The sequence below is a fragment of the Epinephelus lanceolatus genome, chromosome 15, assembly GCF_041903045.1.
Source record: "Epinephelus lanceolatus isolate andai-2023 chromosome 15, ASM4190304v1, whole genome shotgun sequence".
Taxonomy (NCBI): Eukaryota; Metazoa; Chordata; class Actinopteri; order Perciformes; family Serranidae; genus Epinephelus; species Epinephelus lanceolatus.
The window spans coordinates 38845682-38865459 of NC_135748.1; the positions used below are offsets into that span (position 1 = coordinate 38845682).

The 19778-nt window shown below is 39.8% G+C and overlaps 1 protein-coding gene across 1 annotated transcript in view; it reads left to right on the plus strand.

Moving 5' to 3' along the window:
• mipol1 (mirror-image polydactyly 1) overlaps positions 1 to 19778 on the plus strand; it is a 74432-nt gene that overhangs the window by 25445 nt on the left and 29209 nt on the right. The window contains exons 6-10 of the mRNA XM_033641911.2: positions 1323 to 1446; positions 3800 to 3905; positions 4475 to 4601; positions 10153 to 10186; positions 10271 to 10441. Coding sequence (XP_033497802.2) covers positions 1323 to 1446; positions 3800 to 3905; positions 4475 to 4601; positions 10153 to 10186; positions 10271 to 10441 — 562 coding nt within the window. The remainder of the gene's footprint in view (positions 1 to 1322; positions 1447 to 3799; positions 3906 to 4474; positions 4602 to 10152; positions 10187 to 10270; positions 10442 to 19778) is intronic.

Genomic DNA, 19778 nt, shown 5'->3' on the forward strand with positions numbered 1-19778 from the left:
TGATTAGAAGCAGCTGAAACAGTCAGTGTCTTATTTACCCGCTTTATTACGCCGTCTGACCTTTAAGGTAATATGAGAGAATTACAGCAGTCAGTTATTAAAGCTCTAACGTCTTCATCTCTGAGCCGCACATCTGATAATGTGAGGTTAAAACACCTGACCTGACTACACACAGGTGAAACTCTAATGAAACACAGACTGAGATGATGTCAGAGGAGTCATGACCAATCACAGCCTCGCTGGCCAGCAGCTGACCTGCTGCTGTTTATCTCCTTGCTGAATGCCATGTGATGAAGGTTTAGTTTTCTGTTCATCTACAATAAAATACATTTCGTCTGTCAGTGTGGAAGACAGGAAATAAACCAAAGTGTTCAAAACACATCTTCCTCTTCTTCTTATAGTCTCACAGCACACTTATTAAACTCACAGGCTGATGCTTTGTTAAAAGTCCTGATTTCACTTTCAGGTCCTTGAATGTAAAAAGTTTCCTGTCTCTGATTCTGGGGATGAAGCAGTTTATATTTCTTCTTAAATTAATCTTTAACATGTTGAAGTGCCGCCCTCAGGACGCCATCAGATCCAACGAGACATCAGAACCTACATTATGTGCTTTTTTTTTTTTTTTTTTAAAAAGGTATGTTTATTGGTAACTCAATAAAGATGTACAGAGTATTGATAAACAAACACAGAACCAGTAAGGACAAAAAGACAACCCCAACCACCCATCAACGCAGGGACAAACAGAGAAAGCCAGACCACTCAAAGGAAATCTAATAGACAAGAAAGAAAAGAAAAAAAAAAGATTTTTTTTATTTAATAAAAAATAATAAAAAAAATAAATGTGTATAAAATTAAGAAATAAAAATAAAAAAGGGAAAAATGACAACAAATTGATTAACTTGTGTGACAGAAGTAGGGGAGTAAATCATGTTTCATTACAACTGCAGCTTCTATATTTGCTACAAATGTTAAAAATGGTTGTCAGGTGGCAAAGAAGAGTGCAGTTGATTCTTTAATAAAACAACCGATTTTCTCCAGTTGTAAATGATACGTAAAACATCCTTGATCCAATGTCCATATGTTGGAGGTGAAGAGTCCCTCCATTTACACAGGATGAGCCTTCTGGCCAGACGTGAGCAGAAAGAAACAGTGTCCACTTGGGCCCTACTTGGGTTAACATCTGGAGGAGTTAGTCTAAATATTGCCATGGACAGTGATTGGGCAACCAGCAGTCCAAACATTGTTGAAAAGATTTTAAATATTTAATGTACTTTATATCCTTTGTTACTGTTGCTTTAATTGAAACTTGTTGTCTCCCCCAGCTCTCATCAGGAAGTCACGTTTGGTCCGAGCACAGCGTCAAGTCGAGGTCTGACGTTTGATCGAGACAAAAACATCTCGTTTTTACTGAAGGAGCTCGACGCACTCAGAGACATGAACAAGAAGGTTTGTGGACATACTCTATCTATCTATCTGTCTGTCTGTCTATCTATCTATCTGTCTGTCTATCTATCTGTCTATCTGTCTGTCTATCTATCTATCTATCTATCTATCTATCTATCTATCTGTCTATCTATCTATCTATCTGTCTATCCATCTATCGTCTATATGGGACAGGCTTTTAACTCCTTTTACACAAAACTGTTGCTCAGCAAAGATGGGAAATACAATCAAATTGTTTATTTGAGAGAAAAAATTTGAGAGAAATCATGCTGGTAAATCTGAATGACTTACAGACTTCTCTGGTGCTCATGGTTTTAGTAAAATGAAATCAGCCTAGCTAACGATGTGTAGCATCTCCATATTGACAAAAGTTAAAACATTCCCATTTGTAATCTCGATTTCAGCAGCTAACTCCTGTTAGCTCCAGTGGGTAGTCAACAATCTGTTTTTTTTACATCCAAAGAACTTAATAAAATGAACTGCTTGGTAACCAGACCAGGCTTCTAATTGAGACAAGCTTTTATTCGTCAAAATGTGTAGCTACCCCAGGCTAGTGAAAGGAACTGGGCGTTTTATTGTATATATTAGGGCTGTTAAGTGATTCAAAAAAACTAATCTACGCATTTTCTCTATGATTAATTAATGTAAATTAATCACATACATCAATTTTTGCCGTTAAAGTGTTTAAAAAGATTTCAGTTGAAATGAATTTTGGCAGGTGTGTAGTAGTAAAACTGCTGGATTTTGGACACAGTTGTCATCCTGTCCTCTACCACCCAAACTGGTCTGCAGTCCATTTTGGAAGGGAGTTCATTAGTCGGTCACAGGTACACTTAGGGCCCGTCCCAATACTGCCCCTTAGCCCTACCCCTTGGCCCTACCCCTACATTTGCGCGTTCCCACGAGGGGTAGTGGTGTCCCAATTCCTTTTAGCATGTAGGGGTAGGGGGCATAACGTGGGGTAGTGGGTATGAAACTAGCCCTTTGGAGCGAGGGATTTCAGATGCTGACTTGCCAGCGAGGGGTAGACATTGCCATGGCTACCACCGACCAAGAGACGGGGAAAAAAGTTCCTACATAGCTAACGTTATCGTCGTCAGGTTGCTTGTTAGCTAGCTAGCTAGCTATGCTGCCTCGTAATGTTAGCTGGTTAGCTAGCTAGCAGAAGTCCCGTGTCCCCTGTCGTTCATCAAACGAAGCATGATGAATGCGGCAAACGCGATCGGTAGGATGAATGAGACTCCATTGTAGATGCCGGTTGGAAATGTAGATGGTTCGCAGCTTCCTGTTTAAAATAGTTACGTATGCGTGAATGTAACCGGCGTAGTGACGTAGTGAGTGGTGTCCCAGTTCCTAGGGAAAGATTTCTACCCCTACCCCTCGTTGCTTCATTTCGAGGGCCAAGGGCTAAGAGGTAGTGGACAAGGGGGGATATTGGGATTGGGCCTTAAGGCGCACCGTACTCAAGCACGGTACACTTGCACTCACACTAGCCAAATAATCCGGACCTATAATCTGAACGCCTGGTTGAGTGTGGCTTGCCGAGGCTGTGCTAGCTCAGACCTCTGGGTTCACTGCTAAATGTTTTGCGTTGAGGTGATATTTCAGGCTTGAAGTTCTCTGATGATATGAAAATCCCTTACTGCAGACACTAAAGAGGACGGTGCTCCTATGAACAGTTCCATCTGGGCGTTTTTTAAAATGTAAATATTTCATTCACGGGGCCAAGCAGTTTCATCTCGTCTGCCTCCATCATGTTACAAAACCACTGTGGCCTTCAGTGACGCACCTGGTCAAAGGGCACCACTGAAACAATTAACCAGCGTTAATGAAGACTTTGATTTGCTCTTCATTTAGGTTGGGAAAATATATTTTTTTGATTAGCGTAAATGATGGATGTCAGAGGTGACTGAAGTTTTTTGGTGATAAAAACTTTGTTAGTGAGGAATCATTTTATTTGTTAAAGTTGCTCAGAGTTCTCTTAATGCTAATGAAAATACTAATTTTAAAACATGATAATAATTCTTTAGTTTGGATTAAGAAGGGCTACAGAGTTGACATGTTGTGGTTGAGACACACCTGATAGCAATATAATTTAATGAATTTATTAAAAGAATCGGTGGGACCACTGTGTTTAACTATATGTCTTTAAATGTTACAGTTACAGCTGAAAATGACAACAAACAAGCTTCCTGAATTTTTATGTCTCCACGATTATAATCAACTGCCAGTTTTTTACCTGGAGGTGATTGTCGTCGCTAGCGTAACATCTATCATGTCCGTACATACAGTAGCTACCTGTAACTGAACCCGAGGGAGGTCCTCACAGGTATACTAACACCTGACTGTGTGTCAGCTCCAGGATGAGCTGGTCCAGAAGGAGAAGGAGCTGCAGAGGAGGGAGGTGGAGGAGGAGCTGAGGGAGGAGCAGAGGGAGGCCAGAGACTGGGAGAGACCTGCAGGTGAGGAGAAGGAGACGAAGGGAGGGAGAGGAAAGGGGGAAAGGAGGAGGAGGAGGAGGAGGAGGAGGAGGAGGTGCATGTTACAGTTTACTCTCCTCTTAATCAGATCTGATCCAACCTCGACTTCTTAAATATTTGAATATTTTTCATGCACACTGTTTAATACCAACACACACACACACACACACACAGAGTCTCTAATTAAAACAACAGCAGTAACGAGGTGACAGTTAACGAGGCAGCTGTGTGTTTAACCAGCGATCACACTCAGATGTAATATTGATTTAACTGAGCTGTGTGTGTATGACTTTGTGTCTGTGTTTAAGTGTGTGTGTGTGTGTGTGTGTGTCAGTTTAATCCAGCAGGATTACCACAGAAACAGGAAGTCTCTTCGTCCACCATATTTTATTTTATCTTCAGTTTTACATTTCTGTGAAATAAAAAACTGCAGAAACATACATATGTTTATGTGTTTATGTGTATGTATATATACACCAAGACATGTTTTCATTGTTGTTATATATATGTTCCTCTCCTAATCTCCTTGTCTCCTCTCCTCGTCTCCTCAGCGGTGTTGGAGGAGGTGTTAGCTGCTCAGAAGGACAGAGATCAGGCTCTGATGTCACGACTTCTGCTGGCCAATGAAGAGAGAGATGAAGCTCTTCTTCGTGCACGCCAACTGCAGCAGGCCGCTGAGTATGCACGCACACACACACAAACACACCAAGGGCGCAGGAAGTAGGGTGCTGAGGGTGCAGGAGTTGAACTGCTGGACTCTGAATGTCTGTTTTAAATGTGTGATTTGGTGCCGGTCAGTAAATTGACGAAGAAATGATGTGTAAAATGTGTGAATTGACGTGACAGCGGCATCACGTCAGGTCAAAGGGTCAGTTGCTGTCAGGTGGCTAAACTTGGGGAGAGATTTGGCGGTGGCAGGGGAGCTACTGATGTTGCAGAAAACCAACCAAATTACTGACGGAACAAGAGTTTCTGTTGCTGCTGGAGGATAGACTGTGTATTTAATAGATGCAGCTACTGTCACAACACCTGCTGGTTAGTAGACTCTTGTTTTGAAGTCTTGAGTTCGGCATTTCAGCCATCGCCATCTTGGTTTTATGAAGCCAAAAGTGACCATGATTGGATTAGAGGTTGGAGCTGTGGAGGAGTGAGGGGTGGACCTGACTTATAGACTGTGGTGACACCTCACAGACAGCCTGTCACTCAAAGCAGCCCCGCCTTTAATTATGCAGAACTTTGGGCCTTAATAAAATGTAAACAGGTGAGTTATAAAACAATTCTTCCCTGCACAGTTGTCATGAATGTTTAAATTGACTTTAGAGACCAAAACTGTTATTGTACCCGGCTGTAAACATCTGCTGTAAAGTTGGACATTGTGACACGGGGGTCTTTGGGATTAACTTGCTTCTGGAGCCTCAAGAGGCCATTAGATGAACTGCAGTTTTTGGCACCTCTGCATTGGCTTCATTTTTCAGTCTCGGAGGTTGGCACTTGTGCTGGAGCAGTTCAACAGCCAGTCTCAGCCTTCACTAACAGAAGAGATAACATTAGCCTCAGGCCGTATCACTTCCACCCATCCTAAAACGGGATCTCCTCGTCTTATGCAATATATATGATATTTACGGCAGGAAAAAGGCGGTTTTCAGCGTTCTTTTTTTCAACACACCATGTCCCCTGGACAGTAAAACATCACCGGGTCATCACTGACATACTGTAAAACTTCAGTTAGTAGCCCGGGCTATTATTTGCTTAAAGCACTGAACTAAACAGGCTTATATTCGGGACAGACGTCTTTAAGAGACAAGCTTTTAATTCCTTTTACACAAAACTGTTTCAATGAAAAGATGCATCTCAGTGGTTTCTCCGACATGACAAATGCCTTCAAAATAAGTGAAGTCACACCATGATGATGCTTTTAACTTGGTTTTAACGTCCACAATGTAGCCTTGGGGAAATTAATAGTGCGTCCCGTGGACACATCGATAGTGAGTTTATTGCGTCCTTTAAGATTTGAAGCAACATCACTGAATCAGAGAAATATAGAGAGACGGCTCCTCGGCAGCTGAGGAGGTGAATCAGTCATTTTATTTTGAATCTGCAGAATGTTTCTATAATGATTAATAATGATCATAAGCATAGTTATTGATAACAACAGTTAGATGTTACAAAGAGTTGCAGGCCTCTGTTCAGGAGGTGACTATTTGTTTGTTTGTTTGTTTGTTTGTTTGTTTCCTCTGAAGAGAAATTGACAACATGTTGATTTACTTATTTACATGTTTGTGTTTATACAAAGGAGGAAAACAACAACTACCACTTTTCCTCTTTCTCCTCTCATCCTCTTCGTCCTCCTTTCCCCCGCTTCTCCTCTTCCTCCCCTTCCTCCTCCTCGTCCTCCAGCTCCTCCTCCTCCTCCTCCTGTTCTTTATTATTCACCTCCTCAGTCTTGTTAAGAGCTGTGAAACGAGCTCTTGTCCTCCTCGAGGAGCCTCCAAATAGACCAGAAAATCTAATTACAGATAATACCCCCCTTCCCCACCTCCTCCTCCTCCCCCCCTCTCTCCCACTCCTCTTTCTCCTCCTCCTCCTCCCCCCCAGGATGAGAGGGTAATTGATATTGGAGGCCACAGTCCTTTTTATGAGGAACAGAATATGGAGGAGCATGTTCCATCTGTCAGGACTGAGAGTGTGTTAATGTCTTAGTGTGTGTATGTGTGTGTGTGTGTGTGTGTGTGTGTGTGTGTGTGTGTTTTTCTAATGGAAAGAGGCGGCCTGTATTACCTCTGTAAATGTGTGTAAATGTGTGTGTTGTGTGTGTGTTTGTGTGTAAGCTGAGGTGTGTGTATGAATAATATGAAGCTGCTGCTTTACGGGGTGTGTGTGTGTGTGTGTGTGTGTGTGTGTGTGTTCTCTCTTTACCAACGTTTTATTCATCAAACAGGAAACATCTGCATGTTGTGAATTTGATGATTTATTTTTAAATTTAATGTCATAAAAAAAGGTGTGAACTCAAAGATCTGTTTTAGAAGACATTTTAATCCAGACTTAATTATTATAAAGACCGTGTGCAGCCGACATCGTTAGAAATATGCGAGCACATGTTGTGAGTGTAAATGGCGTTTTGCCCGAGCCATCCAGAACAGTTATCAAGCTGTAAACATTATTAAAACTGTTACCAGCATCAGAATGTCTCGTTGTTTTGTGTTAGATTGAATCAGTGTTCCAACAGAGGATTCGAGTTCTAACAGGATTTAAGAGCAGCAGGTGTTTTAGTGTAACAAGTGACCGTGTTAACTGTTAACTCAGCCGAATACATCGTGGTTGCTCGTGGTGACGTCAGCCTGTGACAACACGATCAGAACACGTAAGTTTTCTTGAAAAGCCTTCAATTTTACTTAATCGTAAAGACAGAAGGTTGTTTATTGTGAAGACAGAAGTAAGAAGTTTGTCGTCAAGACGGAAGTTTGTTTATCAGAAAAAAGGCGTTTGATTAACGCGAAGACAGAAGTTTGTTTATTGTGAAGACAAAAGTTCGTTTATCAGGAATGAAAGAAGGGTTTTTATTTTAAAGACAGAAGATTGTTTATCGTAAAGACAGAAGTTTGTTTATCAAGAATGAAAGAAGGGTGTTTATCTTCAAGACAGAAGTTTGTTTACCGTGAAGACAGAAGTTTGTTTATCGTCAAGACAGAAGTTTGTTTATCGTCAAGACAGAAGTTTGTTTTATCAAGAATGAAGGAAGGGTGTTTATCGTCAAGACAGAAGTTTGTTTACCGTGAAGACAGAAGTTTGTTTATCGTCAAGACAGAAGTTTGTTTATCGTCAAGAGAGAAGTTTATTTATTGTACAGACAGGAGTTTGTTTGTCGTAAAGACCAAAGTCTGTATATCGGGAAGCCAAAAGTTTGTTTATTGTACAGACAGAAGTGTGTTTATCGTACAGACAGAAGTTTGTTTATAGTAAAGACAAAAGTTTGTTTATCATAAAGACAGAAGTTTATTTATTGTACAGACAGGAATTTGTTTATCGTAAAGACAGAAGTTTGTTTATCGTACAGACAGAAGTTTGTTTATCGTCAAGACAGAAGGTTATTTATTGTACAGACAGGAATTTGTTTATCGTAAAGACAGAAGTTTGTTTATTGTCAAGACAGAAGTTTATTTATTGTACAGACAGGAGTTTGTTTATCGTAAATACACAAGTTTATTTATTGTACAGACAGAAGTTTGTTTATCGTAAAGACAAAAGTTTGTTTATCGTCAAGACAGAAGTTTATTTATTGTCAAGACAGAAGTTTATTTATTGTACAGACAGAAGTTTGTTTATCGTAAAGACACAAGTTTATTTATTGTACAGACAGGAGTTTGTTTGTCGTAAAGACCAAAGTCTGTATATCGGGAAGCCAAAAGTTTGTTTATTGTCAAGACAAAAGTGTGTTTATCGTACAGACAGAAGTTTGTTTATCGTAAAGACAGAAGTTTGTTTATTGTAAAGACAAAAGTTTGTTTATCGTAAAGACAGAAGTTTATTTATTGTACAGACAGGAATTTGTTTATCGTAAAGACAGAAGTTTGTTTATCATAAAGACAAAAGTTTGTTTATCGTAAAGATAGAGGTTTATTTATTGTACCGACAGGAATTTGTTTATCGTAAAGACAGAAGTTTGTTTATCGTCAAGACAGAAGTTTATTTATTGTACAGACAGGAGTTTGTTTATCATAAAGACAGAAGTTTGTTTATCGTAAAGACAGAAGTTTATTTATTGTACAGACAGGAGTTATTTGATTGTCAAGACAGAAGTTTGTTTTTCGTAAAAAACAGAAGATTGTCTGTCGTGAAGACAAAACTTTATCGTAGACAGAAATTTGTTTGTCTTCAAGACAGAAGTTTATTTATTTTAAAGACACAAGTTTATCATAAATACAGATGTTTGTCGTGGAATACAGAAGTTTGTTCATCAAACCGTCAGAAGTTTTTTAATCGTAAAGACAGAAGTTTGTTTGTTGTAAAAACAGAAAGTTGTCTGTCATGAAGACAGAACTTTATCGTAAAGACTTAAGTTTGTTTATTCGGAAGACATACATTTATTGTAAATACAGATGTTTGTGTATCATAAAGACAGATGTTTGTTTATCGTAAAGACGGAAGTTTGTTTTTAACAAAGAGGAATTTGTCGCAAAGACAGAAGTTTATTGTAAAAACAGATGTTTGTGTATCGTAAAGACAGAAGTTTGTTTATTATAAATACAGTTATTTGTTAATGGTGAAGATGTCAGTATGTTGAGGAGCTTCCATGCTGAAGAATATTGAGTGTTGCAGGTGAAACTTTTCCAGAGTGAAGTGTCTCTTCTTGCTGGGATCGTTTGAAGACACTAATGGCTGCTGTTGCTGGTGTTTCTGTGGAGTGGAGGTGTGTGTGTGTGGGAGTGTTAATGACGGCTGTGCAGCGAGCCGAGCCGAGCCGAGCTGAGCCGGGCTGGATGGGCTGTAAGCAGGGTGTTAGAGGAGCTTTATTGGAGGCGGCTGGTCTTTCATTACCTGCTGTTCCCTGCAGAGCGGAGCCGCCTCGGCCACCTTATTACAGTTTATTACAGAAAAACTGCAGCAGGCTAAATGAAAAGAGCTTCCCAGGAGGAGAAGCAGGAGATCAGCTAGTTACCAGCTCCACGTCCACCATCATGGCTGCTGTCAGAGGGAGAAATAACTCCTGAACAGCGGAGGAGTCCGCTCGGCCGACGCCCTCGCAGCTCTGCGATGATTTTAAAATGATGGAGAGTTTCAGGTGGACTTCAGGGAGCGCAAGACCAAATTACTGCACAGCTGCTGCAGCCGCGGCGCTCAGGTCATCTAATAGGCTGCTGCTGCTGAGCCCCAGCTTTAATTTGGTCAGCGGCAGCAACACGGAGGGGGGGCAGGCGTAGGGGTGGCAGTGGGGGTGTTGGGGCAGGGCCGGATTAAAGTGCTAGAGGGCCCCTAACCCCACCTTCCCCCATTATAAATGCAAATGTATTAAAAAATATAAACCAGAATAACAAACATGAAGAACTAACAGCTGATTCTGAAGCTTCAGGTGCAGATGAACTGTTTATTTTTCATGTGTTCACACTGGTTACATTCTCTATGTAGTAAAACTGGACAGATGTGACTTACATTTATTTATTGATCGTCTCTCAGCAGATATTTTTTGATATAAAAACATGTTGTGGATCTGAACTTGTCTGTTTCTCTTCAGGCTGGACAGAGTTCACCTGGAGGACACTGACATGGTAAAAACACAAACACAGTGTGAGCATACAAACAGTTCAAAAGTAAGATTATCGATCTGATCAGTTCGTTTTTTTATCGGTCAGGACGTGGACGAGCTCCTTCGGTGTATTTGCGACGCCGACTCTGTCCAGGAAGTTGAACAGTTTGGTTCAGTTCTGGTTCAGCGTTTGCGGTTGGCCAGGCAACGGAGGAGTGACATCACCGCTCAGGAGATGAAGGCCGTGATGGAGGAGAGAGACACCTCAGTTGCCAAGGTGAGTCCACTTACCTGTCTGTGTCTTTACCTGTCTGGGACTCACGCTAAGTATAATTAGTGTGATGGCCGTTTGTTGAAAGGAGTTTAACAAAGTGTCGGTACTGGAGGTACTTTTAAGATTAAAAATCTCTTTTTCATTTTACCAAAGTGTCGTCATAGTTGGGCCTGCCCTACAGTTTAATTACAGCTGCAAAGCCGTAGGCTGTACAGGTGATTGGCATGAGTTTTCAAAGATTTGAACTTTAAACAGTTCTGTTGAGAAAGTTTAGCATGGGACTGGACCTGTGTGACCAGTTTTGTTTATTTTCATGCATCAGAAGTTAGATTTCCTCGGAAGGAGAAGGAGAATATTAGCAAATACAAGAGCGACCGGCAGCACAACTACGTGCAGAACTGTGTACAAACAAATAAACAGACCAGCTACGTAAAATTAACATTAAGCGGCGCAGGCAAATGCAGCTTCTGCGGGTTGAACACCCCTTGGGGACCTCCTAAAAATAAGCATGTACTTGCCTATGCATTGTCACTCCCAACTCATCACATATCGCCGCTTGGTAAGAGTCCACATATTACACGCTGGGTATCCTGTTTGCGTCTGTTGTTGACGTTCTGGGACGTTCTGTTCTGGAACTAATGGGTGAAAATCCAGTGTTGTTGGACCCATCCACCACCTCCTGCCCACCCTATGGGGACTTTCCAGCTCCTTAAATTACGTTGTTGTCCGATGGCCTTTCAAACTGACGCCACCACTCAGTGCAACATACCTCAGCAAGAGGATGCCTGTGTTTCTTCATTGTCTGACGTGGAAATCAATGACCAAGCAGCGATTTTTGACAGCTATTTTCTGTGAAGTTAAAACAGATATGAAATGATGATTAGACCCCTGCTCTCTGTCCATGGTGCTGAAATATGAGCCAAAAACAGATCTGATGAAAGACATTGACATTTTTTTAGTTGTGCATGATGTGCAAACATGGGACAGTGTGAGAGAGACAAAGAAATAAATGTCTATTAAAACAGTTTTCAGTAGTATAGCAGGTTCTTGATGTCATGTGACGTTGCCATACTGTGGCCTCTGCAGAAAAAGGGCTCCTGTGTTGAAGTTATTCTCGTTGATGATGTCAGTCAGTCATGGTCAGTGATGAACTCTGTGTTTCAGATTATTCCTGCATGAAGTTTTTCTCCCTCTTATCACCACAGTCTGAGATTCACATAGAAAACATGCTGACAGAAAATACCCCCTTTATATAAACACTGGTTCATCCATCCATCCATCCATCCATCCGTAGCAGCATCACTTCCTGCGTGTGTTTCAGGCCTCTGATATGAGAAACCTACAGGAGGTGGAGACAGTGTTTGTTCGTCTTAAAATTAGTTCAAACATTTCTCAGGAATCATCTTCACTCTGAAATAATCAATGACTGAAGTCGATCAGTATTTTTACACCTCTGATAAGAAACAGGAAACGTGACGGACGTGTGAATCTTGTGTAAAAGGAGAAAAACAGACCTAATTTTCCTGCTCTGTCTCTGCTTCCTGTCCGAACCTCTCACTTCAGCCTGACTGCAGCTAACGCCTCTTTAAGTTGTCTGTTTAACCCAGCTGACACGGCGCTCGGCGTGGTGTGGTGCAGAGCGTCGGCCGGGTTACGGAGGCCCCGGCGGCCCACACCTCAAATATTTGCAGTTTCAATGTGAACATGAATATTTTGAACGGTGTGAAAACAAATATCGAGATCCAGATTGAGTCGACCTGACAAAGCTGACATGAGGCTGATGTTTGCTGAACACTCAGTTTATACACCTGTTTGTCTGCTCAGGTGTGTGTGTGTGTGTGTGTGTGTGTTACTTGAATGCTGTATATTTGCTGATGGAGACAGAGGAGCTGCTGATGGACTCACAGATATTTAAATCAGACAGACAGGTGGACACTGTGCGTCTCCTGATCAGAGAACCATGATGATATTACCTTCTGTGAACTTGACCAACAACTAACGACTGATTCTTTCATCATACCAATATTTATTTACACATTATGTTCCTGAATTTATCATCCATCCATCCATTTTCCGAAGTTGGGTCATGGGGGCAGCAGGCCAAGCAAAGCACCCCAGACGTCCCTCTCCCCAGCAACGCTTTCCAGCTCCTCCTGGGGGACCCCAAGGTGTTCCCAGGCCAGATGAGATATGTAATCCATCCAGCGTGTTCTAGGTCTGCCCCCAGGCCTCCTACCAGTGGGACATGCCTGGAACACCTCCAACAGGAGATGTGCGTCACCTCAACCGACCCCTTTCGACATGAAGGAGCAGCGGCTCTACTCCGAGCTCCCTCCAGATGTCAGAGCTCCTCCCCCTATCTCTAAGGCTGAGCCCAGACACCCTACAGAGGAAACTCATTTCAGCTGCTTGTATCCATGATCTCATTCTTTCGGTCACTACCCAGAGTTCATGACCATAGGTGAGGGTTGGGACGGAGATGGACCAGTTAATCAAAAGCTTTGCCTTCAGGCTGAGCTCCCTCTTCACCACAAAAGTACGGCGCAGTGCTCGCATCCCTGCAGATGCTGTGCCAAACTGCCAATCCATCTCACACTCCATTCTACCCTCACTTGTGAACAAGACCCCGACATACTTGAATTCCCACTCTTTGTGCACTAACTCTCTCCCAACCAACATGTGACCATGTAACCAACTAACGCATCTTATCAAATTGATTCTTACTCATACTTTTGAGCACAACAAATCAAACATGCAATTGAAATCTCTGTCGTCATTTTTAGTCTCTGTCCAGTTTATTAGGTACACCCAGTGTCGGGCAGTAGCATCATTACAAGTAGTGTAGGAACTAATTTAACTCCATTTCTCATAGTGCTGCACGATTTGGTAAAAATGTGCGATTGCGATTATGGTGGACAATATCGCGATTTGCAATTGCGATTGCGATTACAATATAATTACAATAAAATGTAATAAATAAATGGTATCATGAGTGTTTTTGCTTGATTCAGTGTTTCTCCTACATGATATCAGAGGGGCACTGACCTGACATAATTATTGTTATGGACAGACAGTGTGTCAATGACCATCAACAGACTGAGCACAGTCAAACACACTGCTCACACAGCAGTGCAGCACGGATCTGTACACACAGCAGAGTGAGCATATGTTGCGTTCAGGCGTTGTCACGTAAATGACAAATTCCAGTGCCATAGCACAACACAGCAGCATGTCAAGTGGGCTGAACCCGAGCAAAATTGCTCAATTTTTCATTTGTTATGGAGTCCATGTTTTCCCTGTGACACTTACAAATGTTTGCTTAACTGTGCTTGGATGTTGTTTTATGAGGCTCTGGCAGCTTTCAGTTGTCTCATTGTCTTTAACGTTAATGGCTCGGCTTTCTCTCGCATGCACTCTTCCTACTTTTCCCTGTGCTGTGCTGTCTCAAGTGCTGATATAGATTGGTCGTGTTGCCGCGGGACGTGGCGACTTTAACTTTTAAACTTTTACACAGCACGTCTTTCAGGTACGGCGACGTTGGACAGAAAGACGTGCTGTGTAAAAGTGTAAACGTTAAAGTCGCCACGTCCCGCTTTTCTTGGCAAGACCCTCCCTACTCTGCCTCTGATTGTATTGTATTACACAGTGCACTTTTCGGCACATCTCTGACGTGTCATGCCCGTAGACTGTGTATATTTAGTGGATTTGCAGTGGAAATTTGAGAAATAGACACAACAAGGGCCAACAAGCTGTTGAAATTTTACAAATTCTCAATAAACTATCCAAGTAAAATTTGATATAATACGTATTTGTATATTTACTACAAATGTCTCTGAGCTTTACTGCCTCAGTTTTTACTGATGTTCTGTTGTAGCATGTTTGTAGGAGAATATTAACTGTAAATGAAAACGTCTGGAGCACAAAACACACACAAACATGTTTCAAAAATGTTTGATGCAGTATTAGTGGATGACCACATGAATCACATGATTTATTACAACAATAACACCTGCATACACTTTGTTTGCTGGGTTGAGTGGAAAACTTCATATTGATCAAGACGTGCTACAGCAAAACAAACTGTCAGAATATTAAAATATCAGTACATTTAATATAATTTTGAATAAAAACACACCTTCACTGGAAATAATTTTTGACACGTAAAACAACTTCTTACTTAATAATTCATTCATATTTATGTATAAATTTATCCTATCCATGCTCTAGTCAGCAAATTATAAATATTTAATTTGTCAGTTTTATTTGTTTTTTATGTTAATTAAAAACAGTCTTTAAAGTCATATCTTCATGCTGGAGTCCTTCTCCAGCGCTCCATCATGTCACATGATCTTCATCAGCAGATGGAGATGTAAATTCAGTCATGTAAGATTTGAGGATGGATTATTTTATGTTACTACTTAGTGTGTTTTATACTCTGATGTTTTTCACTGGATCTTTTTGGGGGGCATTTTTTGATTTCAGATTTTATTTTATTTCCCTTTCCTTCTGATTTTAATCTCTGATCAGAGTCAAAATCCTGTGTCAATAAATCAACAACAGGTGAAGATTATGTTCAGCAACTAACAAGTGAAGAAGTGAAGAATCAATATCTAAAGGTGGTGAAGAGAAGATGGTGATCATTAAATAAGCAACAAGTAAAGGTAGTCTTGAGTAATTAATCAATAAGTAAAGATATCATTCAATCAATAATCAATAAGTAAACATGGCGTTCAGTCAGTAATCAATAAGTAAAGATATCGTTCAATCAATAATCAATAAGTAAAGATGGTGTTCAGTCAATAATCAATAAGTAAAGATGGCATTCAGTCAGTTATCAATAAGTTAAGATATTGTTCAATCAATAATCAATAAGTAAAGATGGTGTTCAGTAATTAATCAATAAGTAAAGATATCGTTCAATCAATAATCAATAAGTAAAAATGGTGTTCAGTCAATAATTAATAAGTAAAGATGGCATTCAGTCAGTAATCAATAAGTAAAGATGGTGTTCAATCAATAATCAATAAGTAAAGATAGCGTTCAGTCAGTAATCAATAGGTAAAGATGGTGTTCAATCAATAATCAATGACTAAAGATGTTCAGTCAGTAATCAATAAGTAAAGGTGGTGTTCAGTCAATAATCAATAAGTGAATATGGCATTCAGTCAATAATCAATAAGTAAAGGTGGTGTTCAGTCAATAATCAATAAGTAACGATGGTCTTCAGTCAATAATCAGTAAGTAAAGGTGGTCAGTCAATAATCAATAAGTAACGATGGTGTTCAGTCAGTAATCAATAAGTAAAGATAGCGTTCAGTCAGTAATCAATGTGTAAAGATGGTGTTCAATCAATAATCAATAAGTAAAGATGTTCAGTCAGTAATCAATAAGTAAAGTTGGTGTTCAGTCAATAATCAATAAGTAAAGGTGGTGTTCAGTCAGTAATCAATAAGTAAAGTTGGTGTTCAGTCAATAATCAATAAGTAAAGATAGCGTTCAGTCAGTAATCAATAAGTAAAGATGGTGTTCGATCAATAATCAATAAGTAAAGATGACGTTCAGTCAGTAATCAAGAAGTTAAGATGGTGTTCAGTCAATAATCAATAAGTAAAGATAGCGTTCAGTCAGTAATCAATAGGTAAAGATGGTGTTCAATCAATAATCAATGAGTAAAGATGTTCAGTCAATAATCAATGAGTAAAGATGTTCAGTCAATAATCAATAAGTAAAGGTGGTGTTCATTCAATAATCAGTAAGTAACGATGGTGTTCAGTCAATAATCAATAAGTAAAGATAGCGTTCAGTCAGTAATCAATATGTAAAGATGGTGTTCAATCAATAATCAATAAGTAAAGATGTTCAGTCAATAATCAATAAGTAAAGATGGTGTTCAGTCAATAATCAATAAGTAAAGATAGCATCCAGTCAGTAATCAATATGTAAAGACGGTGTTCAATCAATAATAAGTAAAGATGTTCAGTCAATAATCAATAAGTAAAGATGGTGTTCAGCCAATAATCAATGAGTAAAGATGGCGTTCAATAAGTAATCAATAAGTAAAGATGCTGTTCAGTCAATAATCAATAAGTAAAGATGCTGTTCAGTCAATAACCAATAAGTAAAGATGGCGTTCAATAAATAATCAATAAGTAAAGATGGCGTTCAGTCAATAATCAATAAGTAAAGATGGCGTTCAATAAATAATCAATAAGTAAAGATGCCGTTCAGTCAATAATCAATAAGTAAAGATGGCGTTCAATAAATAATCAATAGTAAAGATGGCGTTCAGTTCATAATCAGTAAGTAAAGATGGCATTCAGTCGATAATCAATAAGTAAAGATGGCGTTCAATAAATAATCAATAAGTAAAGATGGCGTTCAGTCAATAATTAATAAGTAAAGATGGCGTTCAATAAATAATCAATAAGTAAAGATGCTGTTCAGTCAATAATCAATAAGTAAAGACGGCGTTCAATAAATAATCAATAAGTAAAGATGGCGTTCAGTCAATAATCAATAAGTAAAGATGCTGTTCAGTCAATAATCAATAAGTAAAGACGGCGTTCAATAAATAATCAATAAGTAAAGATGGCGTTCAGTCAATAATCAATAAGTAAAGATGGCGTTTAGTAAGATGATTAAAAAGTTTGCAGTCAGAGTTTGAAGCAGAAGAGTGTGTGCGTCCGTCACTCCTCTGGAGGTTGATTATTATCGAAGTTCACTTCACAGAGTTTATTACCAAAACCTGCAGAGTCCGGGATTTATTACCCACAATTCATCTGGATTCATATCCCGCTCTCTGTGGGAGGATCAGAGGGAGAGGGGGGAGAGAAACGAAGAGAAATGAAAAAGATGAGAGGTCTGACTGATGGAGGGATGACAGAGAGGGAGAGAGGCCAGATGACAGAGAGAGGGGGCGGAGCTCCCAGCATGCCGTGAGGCAGGTGGCGGCTCAGAAGCTCCGCCTCCTCCTGATGTGTCTGATAGATGAAAAAAAATATCAGATCAGAAACCTTCATCTGTTCCCTCACTGTGACTGACTGCTGTCGCCATGGTAACCAACCTGCAGCAGCACTGCTGCACTCTGGAAACCATGGCAACAGTCGTCAGGGGAGCAGAGCAGGGATGGAGCAGCGTGAGGAGATGAAGCGGTACTGCTAGTTGTGAATTGGTACTTTTCAAGTACAACTTTGTTTTCACCTGCTAGTGACTGGTAGCACTTTTAAACATGAAGTGGCACCTGTAGTGATGGCGCTGTACTTACAGTAGTGAAGTGGTACTTGTCACAATGACACTGTACTTATAGTAGTGAAGTTAGTGAAGTGGTACTTCTTGAGATGATGCTGTACTTATAGTAGTGAAGTCAGTGAAGTGGTACTTCTTGAGATGATGCTGTACTTATAGTAGTGAAGTCAGTGAAGTGGTACTTCTTGAGATGATGCTGTACTTATAGTAGTGAAGTGGTACTTGTCACAATGACACTGTACTTACAGTAGTGAAGTCAGTGAAGTGGTTCTTCTTGTGGTGACGCTGTACTTATAGTACTGAAGTTAGTGAAGTGGTACTTCTTGAGATGATGCTGTACTTATAGTAGTGAAGTCAGTGAAGTGGTTCTTGTGATGACGCTGTACTTATAGTAGTGAAGTTAGTGAAGTGGTACTTCTTGAGATGATGCTGTACTTACAGTAGTGAAGTCAGTGAAGTGGTTCTTGTGATGACGCTGTACTTATAGTAGTGAAGTTAGTGAAGTGGTACTTCTTGAGATGATGCTGTACTTATAGTAGTGAAGTGGTACTTCTTGAGATGATGCTGTACTTATAGTAGTGAAGTGGTACTTGTCACAATGACACTGTACTTACAGTAGTGAAGTCAGTGAAGTGGTTCTTGTGATGACGCTGTACTTATAGTAGTGAAGTTAGTGAAGTGGTACTTGTAGTAATTATGCTGTCCTTGTAGTAATGAAGTGGTAATCGCCAAGATAGGAGTACTTGTCTTGCAATATTTGCAGAGATGAAGCAGTGACTGTAGTGATGAAGTGGTCCTCGTAGACATGAAGTGGAAGTATAAATGAAGGGGTATTAGAAGTGAAGTTGTACTTTTATAAATAAAGTGGTATTAGAAGTGAAGTGGTACTTGTATAAAAAAGTGGTTTTAATGAAAGTACTTTTATAAATAGAGTGCTATTAGTAGAAGTGAAGTGGTACTTGAATAAATGAAGCAGTATTAGAAGTGAAGCAGTTATTGTATACATGAAGCTGTATAAGTAAAAGTGAAGTGGTACGTGTATAAATTTAGCAGTATTAGCAGAAGTAAAGTGTTACTTGTGTAACTCCAGCTGAGTGGCCTAGTGGTAGAGTGTCCGCCCTGATACTGGCAGGTCGTGGGTTCGATCCCTGGCCAGGTCATACCAAAGACTATAAAAATGGGACCCATTGCCTCCCTGCTTGGCACTCAGCATCAGGGGTTGGAATTGGGGGCTTAGATCACCACATGACTCCCGAGCGTGGTACTCACCGCATCTCTCAGGGGATGGGTCAAATGCAGAGAACAAATTTCACACACTCAGGTGTGTGACAATCAGTGGGACTTTTTAACTTTAATAAATAAAGTGGTATTGGAAGTGAAGTCGTACCTTACCTTCGTAAATTAAGCGTTATTAGTAGAAGTGATGTGTTTCATGTATAAATGAAGTGGTATTAGTGAAAGTGAAGCTGTAGTTGTATTAATAAAGTGATATTAGAAATGAAGTGGTACCTGTATAAATGAAGTGGTAATAATGCAAGTTAAGTGGTACCTGTATAAATAAAGTGTTATTAATGGAAGTTAGGTGGTACTTTTATAAATAAAGCGGTTATAAAGGGAAGTGGTACCTGTATAAATGAAGCAGTATTAAACAGTATTAATAGAAGTGCATATTATTTGCTGATGATACAACTATTTTTTTGCAGTGGAGAACATTTAAAACAACTTCTGGATACAGTGGAAGAAGAACTGCAGATTATAAAATCTCTTCACCTTGGTAAAACAAAATATATGATATTTGGAAATCGTGCTCCAAACATTCATAGAAAAATTAGAATAAATGAAACTGGAATTGATATAGTCACTGAAATAAAATTTTTTGGAGTAATAATTAACAGTTAACTCAGTTGGAAACCACACATAGATCATGTTAAATCCAAAATGTCAAAATCTATTGCAATCCTGCACAAAGCTCAAGATTTCCTAAACCAGAGCTCTTTGTATACACTTTACCATTCATTCATAGTTCCTTACATGATGTATGGGGTAGAGATATGGGGAAACACTTATAAAACAAACACAAACTCCATTTTTTTTA